Below are 8,901 nucleotides of genomic sequence, written 5' to 3'. Positions count from 1 at the left end.
ATCACCTATTATATTGTTGACTCATATCTTCCTTCTTTTTGCTCATCTCTCACTGTCTTCATCTCTCTCTCTCTCTCTCTCTCTCTCTTTATCTCCTGTTCCCTTCCTCCCTCTGTCCATCTTGTTAGACTTAGCTCAGGGAATCATATAGAACAGTTCCTGAGGGGGAGAAAATGAGAGATTGGGTTTCAGCCCGATGATGCCACTTAGCCATTAACTATCTCCAGCAAAACCAAGTACCCCCCACCCCAACCCCCTCCGCCCGGCCTCCTTCCTTCTACCATTCATATCCAACCACCCCTCCTCCTCCTCCCCGTCCCATCTCCCTCCCTCTCTCCCTCACTGTTTCCCACCCTCCATCTCTATCTCTCTCTCACACACACACACATATACACACACACACGCTCTGGGAGTGAGTGGATGATCGCACGAGCAGGAAGCACTGACCGTACACAGATAGAGAGAGAAAAAGAGAGACAGAGAGAGACAGAGAGTCCGAGAGAGACAATCCAACATTCACATTTTCAGCTCATACAGAGAGAAGGCAAACTACATAGCCGCTGCTGTGCTCTTTCCACACTGTTATGTGGAAGTACTTCTGAAAAGCAAAGCTCTTCTCCGTTACTTTGCCCCGGGGACATTTTTGTTTCTTATTGAAATAAATTGGGATATTCCGTGTGACATGTTGCCCTCGTTTTCACAAGAACCGTGTCTTTCTTCAGAGTGCTCTTTGAACGTGCAGTGCTCTAGCTGTTCCCTGATAAAGGCTGTTGCTGTTCTTCAGAGGGAATGACTGAGCGCTGAGGAACCAGGATTGCTTGCACGTGTGGGACAGTTGTGAAGAAGCATTGGGAGGCAGAAGAGAGAAAACTGCTCAAGAAAACATAAAGGAAAGAACGAAAACAAGAAACAAACAAACATAAAATACTGTTTTGCCGCAAAATGGATCTCGCTCCTTTTAGGGGTAAGCGCTTGTTTATTTAAATCTCTTTTAGTCCAAGTCTTAATCTGTTTTTGAATTTGTTTGTGAATGGTTTTCTCTTGAGAATCTCTAGATCTAGTTCTAGATGTTCTCTGAATGAAATATAATCTAGCTGACATATAATGGGAGTAGAATATCATCCGAGTGAGAGATGATCTCTGTGTGTCGCGTAGTGCCCTAAACTCAAGTCCTACTCTGACCCAGCCAATGCACAGGGCTTGGGGCATAAAGGCATAGAATTGATTGTTCTCAAGGTCGGAGATGTCAATACTCCCCAGTTTGTGCTGGCAGAGGCTGATGGAGAGGTTGGAAGTGGAGTGGGAAAGGACATGGGACAGCGCTGCACACATGCATGCTCACAATGGTGTACTGCGAAGTTTCTGTGTGTTCGGAAATGGTTTTGTGATAAAGTTCTCAAAGTAGAGGTTGGCAAAAAGAATGTAAATTTTGTGAATGGCATACAACAACATTGGTTCGAAGGTATTAAAGTGTCTCAAGTTCGCTTACTCTGTCACAGTTCATTCGGTTTAAATTGTCATAATAGTTTTAATAATGTTTACATTACGATTTTACAGTTTGTCAGTCATTTTTGTGTTTTTCTCACCGAGTCTGTCTTTATGTTATATATTCCTCCTTTCTCTAAGTAACCCTCCCCCCTTCCTCTTCTCAGTGTCTCTCTGTTTCTCTCTCACCCAAACTTGCTGGTCTGCAGTGTCTATTTCAGTCCTTCCTGGGGGTCGGATTCGGCACATCCGGAATCTCATACAGTTTATTGTCATTCAATCCCACTGTGTTCCCAGAGGGGCCAGTGGGGCAGATCCCAGGGTCCTGGTGCCTGACAACTCAAGTCCAGCCGCAGTTAAGCCTGGCCTCTAGGAGCGTATATATGCCCTCTGCGAAGCCCTCGGCCTATACCCCCCACGACTACCAGCTAATCAACCCTCAGTCAGCAATTGCCAATCTGCCACTCTATCTGAGTCAGAGAGAGAACAGAAATGGAAAATGGATATCTCTAATGACAGTTAGCCTGCAGGAAGTCAGACTGGCCTGATGGCTGGCTGCAGAACTGCTGGATGCTTATCAGCAGCAGCAGGGGTCAATGAAAGGAGACTGGAGGCTTTAAAATAGCACCACAGCATGATGTCATTGGCCCACATCCCATCAGCCCCCAAACAAATGGATGGCATCAGCACCTCATTCACCTGACGGCCACACCCACCGACAGATAAACAGGCTGAACAATCTTTGAGCTGTTCCGATGTTGTCCAACGACCCTTTATGGGACAAATGTTTTGCCTTTTCTCATTTGCCTGTTCTCTCCTCCCTGTTTGGAGGTTTAAAGTTTCTCCCAGTCAGTGGTGTGTGGTGACTGTTATGAATAATATGCTCTTCTCATCCTCTTCCTGCCCTGGATTGGATTACCCTGGCCAAGGATGTGTGCAAGGTAACGGGTGCAAGGAGCCCAGGGCAGAGCCGCGAGGTACAGCTCACTCAGCACTGATACTCCCAAAGCGCAGGGGCCTGTCTTCAGGTTACCCCTCATGGCAGGCAGGGCTGAGTAAACACGGCCCTCTCTCCCCTCTTTTTCTCTCTCTGGCGCTCCAGATGCAGCTGTCTATCGCTCACTCTGAGCTGTTTGCGTGGTTCTGGGACTTAAAGTGTTTCTTAACCTGGGACAGGTGTTGTCTTAAAATATGTTACTTTCTTGTGTGCTCACAATCTCCCTTTTGCGTTTTTATTCATCCATTCATTTATTTATTTATTTATTTATTTTAGATCGGATATCTCTTGCCTCTGCTATAGTGGTTTAAATGCGATGCAAAGTTGGATTAGGGCTCTTGTGACCTAAAAGAAAAAGAGAAATACAGACAGCCATTAGTGGTGAATGGTTATTGGATTTGCTTTACTTCATCCAATGTAAGATATGCTATCAAGTTTGGTGAGTCAGATACAGCATATCCTTTTAAATGATAAAACCATCCAGCGAAAAATAGAGGATGGAGTCTTCAGATGTGGGACCGGAAAAAAGCCATGCTTTGGATGAATGCTGGATTGCAGAAACAGATCCCGGACTCTGCCTTCAGGATAGCTGTTCTAAACGGATCTATTTCATAGTGAATGCTGAAGTGGTGTAGTTTAACCTTCCTCTTTCCTTCGATCCCAGTCATCACCCCATTAAAATAAATCGTACTCTAAATCAGGTTCATGTAGGTGCTTGCTCATTTAGAGTAATGCTTTTAAGAGGTCACAGTGAGAGCTTACGAATGAGAAGACTTCATCTGAACAACACAATCAATATCCTTGTGTACACTGTCACAATGCAAGCAGATTTAAATCAACACGTCCAAAGTCTGAATGTTCCCTAAACAACAGCCAGTAGCACTTTGGAAGGCACTTAAGTAGCAGTTATCCACAGAATTTGTTTAAGAGAAAACAATTGTGCAAGCTCCACTGCAGAGTCGTGATAGACCAGTCCACAGCCCCAGTACAGCCTCGCCCTGGTGTGCGGTCTGGGGCACTTGGGGGTAAAGAGTGTTCTGGGACTTGACAGGGAGCGGTAGAGTGCTCTTTGTTGGGGGGTTTGAGTGGCAGGGTGATCTGCTGGGCTTCCTGATGTCAGCACCTTGCCTGCTATGCTGCTGGAGTGTGACTTATCGATCCTCTGGCACCCTTGCTGCTGCTTTTGGGTGGGGTGGAAGAGTGTGTCGGGGGCTGTTATATAGCAGCTTCTGCTCTGGTCTTCTGCTTTACAGCTTATTTTACAAGTGCGCCATGTTCATTGACAGAGGTGGTTGGGGAATGCTAGCAGGAGGCAGTTTTAGGTTAATGGATGGTGGCTTTCCAAATGGTCTGGCTCAGGGGAAGTAACTCACAGAATAAAAGCGTATTTCATTAATGATAACCGGAGAGGAACTTTTACGGAAGGAGTTAATGGTGAGCGGGCAGTTCATTAGAAAGTGGCAGTTTAGAAATTTTCTTTGTACTATTTCTCAGAGCCCAGGAAATGCAACGTTTTGAGGTGTAATTTGGGTCTGTTTTTACACAAGAGCACTGCAAGTCAGTGGAAAGTTCCAAATAAACTCCAGTGTAGCCGCGAGTGATAAATGCTCCCAAGTGCTGACACACTTGAGGAAAACCACATGGAGAGGACATGTGCAAATGCTCAAACAAATATGCAACCAAAAGTGCCTGACATGACACAGATGAGCTAACCCAAAACTTCCTCTCTGGCTTGCCTGCAGATGCGAGACTAAAAGTCCAATGTTGTTTTCGAAGTCAGGCCCCAAATAATGAGCTCATGGAAATGAACAGCAGACCCCTTTCAACAATTAGATGGACTGATAGGACTTGACTACAGCTCTCTGCTGGGTTTGATGTAATTACTCTCCAGGACTTCTCTTTCCTCCTCTGTGTAATTTGCAAATGCATTTTGTGCTTCCGACCTGGGCCTCCTTATCTTGAGTTTCTGGCTGGGCAGAGGGGGTGGGGGAGGATGCTATCTTACCTTTTTTTGCGAGAGCATTCAGGGCTCTTGCCAGGAATTCAGCTGACTGTGCCCCGGATGCTTGGGGAACTGGGAGCAGACACTGCTTCTTCTAATCACTACTGTTGTGTATGGATTTCCGTTGCTTGTTATGTCAGAGGCAGCTCTCTTTTCTTGTCCAATCTCTTCATAGGCTGCCTAAAACGTTTGCGTTTATCCTTATCACACATTGACTTTTGAAATTGTCTGAGAGTCTGACAAACATCAAAAAGCGGTGCTCTCTACATCTAGATGGAAGAAAGCAAACCCCGTCGTTATCTAATCCAGTGCAATCCAAGGTCTTGTTCGGCAATGACATCCAATAATGCGAGCAGCATGTTTCTCAATTCCAGGATGCTGATTTTTTCCATGCACATTCCAATAGCCATGTTGTTCCTGTTTATGGAGGATAAGGCTTAACAAAAGAAGGGTTGCAGGGAGGGGCTACAGCAAATTCCTCCAAGCTGCTGAGGAAGAGATACCTCAGGACACTGACACTAAGTCTTTTGGGTTCCCCAGTTTCTCACAATTCATTGCTGTCAAATTCTTTGCTCTGGTTCCTTTCCCTTGTGTCAACAGCTGTGTTCTCCAGATGCTAAATTACAGTGTGATGTCAATGGTGTTATCTCTCCATCCTCTGTGTCTAATAATAACCGTAGCTTTAGCCATGAACCATCTGAAAGGAGTAAAAGAACTCATATGCACATTTGTTTCAGCAGCTACACATTATGCAGACTGAATTTAAACTTTAACCATTTAATTCGATTGTGAATCTAACAATGATGCCTTTATCTTATTCTTTTCTCACTACAGGTTTATCCGATGTACCGTGATATTGGTCGGCCTTGCAGCTCAGCCCCTACCCTGGTGGCCCTAAAAGAATGGATCCAGTACCTCCTTTTCGGATGGACCCTGAAAGCCTGGATCTTCAGCAGGTCCCTGTATTGTCCATTGACCAGATCCGTGCTATAAGGGCTAATAATGACTATGTGGAACGCCCTGTGGCACTGGAGCCTGCCTCTCAGGTTGGTGTCTTCTATGTACACGATGAACGACATCCTCCGATGTCTCGCAGTCAAAGTCAGCATCAACATTCCCACTTGGCCCACTTAAGTCGCTCCAGTACTGTGAGCTCCATGTCCCGTGGCAGTGCTGCTTCGGACCAGAGACTTCTTGCAGGATTAACGCCTTCCCATTCTGGTCTAGCGACTGTGGTGAGGTCCCAGCCCAAAGGTGACTTGAAACCCGACTCGCTAGGCAAAGGGCTGGCTGACGGCGAGGACTTGGGCCTGCATCTCTTCATCTGTGAACGTTGTGGCCACTGCAAGTGCCAGGAGTGCTGTGCCCCTCGTAGTTTGCCCTCCTGTTGGACCTGTGGCCAGCGCTGCTTGTGTTCCGCTGAAAACGTCTTGGAGTACGGCACCTGCCTGTGCTGTGTGAAGGGTCTGTTCTACCACTGCTCAGCAGATAAGGAGGACAACTGTGCTGACCGACCGTGCTCCTGCGCCCCAGCTCATGCCTGCTCCCGCTGGAGTGCTATGGCCTTCCTGACACTCTGCCTGCCTTGCCTGTGCTGCTACCCTCCTGCCAAGCTGTGCCTCACTCTCTGCCAGCGTGGCTACGATCGCGCCACCCGTCCCGGCTGCCGATGCAGCAACACCAACACTGTGTGCCGCAAGATCTCTGCCACCAACCCTGCGCCCTTTCGTAAAACCCTGGAAAAGCCTGTATGACAGCATGAATGAGCCTCTTGCAGTCCTCCTTCGAGGAGACACCTCTGATGCTGAAGCAGCCGGGGAATTCTGCTAAATGAACTGATCTACTCTAAACCAAACAGGCCTCCCTGCATCATGTCCATCATCATGTATCCTAATTCCCTCTTTTTTTTTTTTAGTAAACCCTTGTCTATTTATTTATTTATTAGACTTCCAGGATAGAGTTGGGTAATGTGAACCATATGTAACATACAGGGAGTATGCTATCAGAATTAATGCAGAGGCTGTACTGGGTAAAAGGATCATCTAGACATGGGAAGCTGTCAAAAGGAAGTCATCGCTGAGTGTGTCTTCTTCGGCCTTACTGAATGAAAAACTGTAAGCAAGCTGGCTCACTCTAGACTTTATGTGGATACAGGGCGCTGGTTAGGGAGAAGAGCCCAACCAAAAAAAGTCTGACTGTATAAGTCAATTCTGTTTGACACCAAAAACGGGACCATACAAAATCAGAATATTAAGCTCACCTAAGAGGGATGTGTTTCAAGAGAGACAGTAAACAGAGACATTGTGCGCATGAGTGTGTGTTAAGGAAGAAGACATGTGTGTTTGTGCATGTGTGTATGTGTGTGCAGTCTCAGGCCGGCATCTGCTGTCAGCAGAAGCCTCTCTTTTTATTTTTAGAGGAGCTACTCTGAAAGATAAAGTGTCTGGTCAGGTTTCCAGCCCAGGGCAGCCTGACGCCAACCTCTCCCAAGCACTCTTACATCCTCAACTCTCTTTTCCACTGCTGCCCATTGTGCTTTCCAACTGCTCAACAGCAGCGATAGGATCCTTGACTGTTTCTGCATCCAAGCACGTTGTGGGACCAAACATCAAAAGGGACTGTCTGTCCAACTTTGACAGTGCTCTTAGGATGAGATACAAGCCATTACTTTGAGAGCTCTTGGACAAATTGGCCAGACAACCGGGACCATGCTTTAGGTTAACATCAGATCCGAGCAGTATCAGCAAAATGAAGCCATTGTGGTTCCTCAGTTATGCCATACATGGGACTTTAGCATCTCCAAGGACTCTGGCCTCTCCTGAGGTTCTCTGGTTGGCCCTGAATGCTTCACAGGAAATTAGGTTAATGGAGACTATTGTGTCATCTGACAGGAAGAAGGGATTGTATTGAGACAAGGGCTTAGTCACCTGGCCAGAACGAGGTAGAATACAACACTTGGGAACAAGGTGAAACAGATGCACTGACATCCAAAACTGGGAAGCAAGTTGAATGAAATCTGTTTCAAGTGTGTGTGTTCTTCCCCAATAATGCACATCTTTGTGAGTTCCTTTGCTATATTTTTGTATGTACATAGAATTCTTATTGTATTTGTATTTTTATTCCATTTGTTTTAATCTGGTTATTATTACCATTTTTTCTATTACTGTTGGACATTAACCTTGTCAGATACCTGGCTAATTCTTAAGACTAACCATAAGGCTGATTTTGTATTGTGGAGGAGAGGTCCCTTGTGCATGTCACAATGTTCCACCGCAGTACTGTATATTACCCTGCAAAATCTTAATAATTGGGCTCTTTTGGGTTGCATGTATCCATTATCATAAATAGCTACATGAATAATTAACTCAAAACTGATTTAAATGTGGTGTTCAGACAAGACCTAAACAGCCTGAAATATACTTTCCGACAATTGCATAAGATAAAATGTCCAAGTTGTGCCATTACTGGTTTAGGTTACACACAAGCTTGCGGAGCCAATCATATGTGTTCTACCAATACAACATTTATTGGCATGAGAGCAAAAAAACATGCATCACCATCAGAGGCAAGCTTTAACAGGGTGAAACAGTGAGAAGATACCTCTCCTCCACAGTTGCATCCCAAAAAAATGGCTTCTCTAAGGAGGGTCCATGATGTGGGGTTTCAGTGTGTAGGTACATACAATTTACAAGAATGCCTAACTGGTGCTGTCCACAGTCTCTAAGTTAACCACTAAAAGTTCACCATGTTGTATTAGTAAGTATTGCTTTGGTACAATTGGCATCTTGTAAGTTGTAAAAGAATTAAAGAAGAATATATAAACATATATATATATATATATAAATAAATCTATACAAATGAATATATTATATATATATAAAAATATATATATACATTTTACACTTTTTTGTTGCTGACATTATCATAAAGCCACAGATATTTATTTAAATGGTTGCAAGGAAAGCTAAGTATTTATTTCGGGTGAATGATGAAAAGAAATTAAATGAAAAGACCCATGTGATGATTTCAGCTTTTTTCAGAGTGGACTGGTGGGTGTGGCCATAAGGCCATGGTTAATAAATAAAACATTTTGAAATATTTTGTGTACAAGACTTGTTTTTACATTTCTAACAATGTTTTGACCGTACTTTATGTACAGTATAAATTTGAAAATGTGTAAATTGAAATATCTAGATGTTTAGCGATGGTAAAATCCATCTTTAGCTGTACTGAACTGTGCTGGACTTTTAAAGTACCCGAAATACCCACAGCTGCTGAGTCTAGTTGCATCTGTAGTTTTGTGGCATTTACCACCAGTGGAAAAACCCTGCTATTCTGAACATGCCTGAAGGAGTTATTAAGTGCATAAGTGATCTGTTTACAAAAAAAAAAAAAACTAAAAAATGCTGTGAAGTAG

The 8,901-nt window shown here is 44.5% G+C and overlaps 1 protein-coding gene across 1 annotated transcript; it reads left to right on the top strand.

Annotated features, from left to right (window-relative positions):
* Positions 1 to 385: 385 nt before the first annotated feature.
* On the top strand, positions 386 to 8,582 carry LOC127152484 (protein sprouty homolog 2). Its single transcript, XM_051093176.1, has 2 exons — positions 386 to 964; positions 5,319 to 8,582. Exon 2 carries the CDS (start codon positions 5,387 to 5,389, stop codon positions 6,236 to 6,238), a length of 852 nt encoding a protein of 283 aa, XP_050949133.1. The 5' UTR covers positions 386 to 964; positions 5,319 to 5,386; the 3' UTR covers positions 6,239 to 8,582.
* The last annotated feature ends 319 nt before the right edge of the window (positions 8,583 to 8,901 follow it).

The sequence above is a fragment of the Labeo rohita genome, chromosome 21, assembly GCF_022985175.1.
Source record: "Labeo rohita strain BAU-BD-2019 chromosome 21, IGBB_LRoh.1.0, whole genome shotgun sequence".
Lineage (NCBI taxonomy): Eukaryota > Metazoa > Chordata > Actinopteri > Cypriniformes > Cyprinidae > Labeo > Labeo rohita.
This window is presented reverse-complemented; position numbering and strand designations above follow the sequence as displayed.

Excerpts from the sequence above, each read along its gene's own strand:
- LOC127152484 (XM_051093176.1), top strand. The coding sequence starts at position 5,387 with ATGGATCCAGTACCTCCTTTTCGGATGGACCCTGAAAGCCTGGATCTT.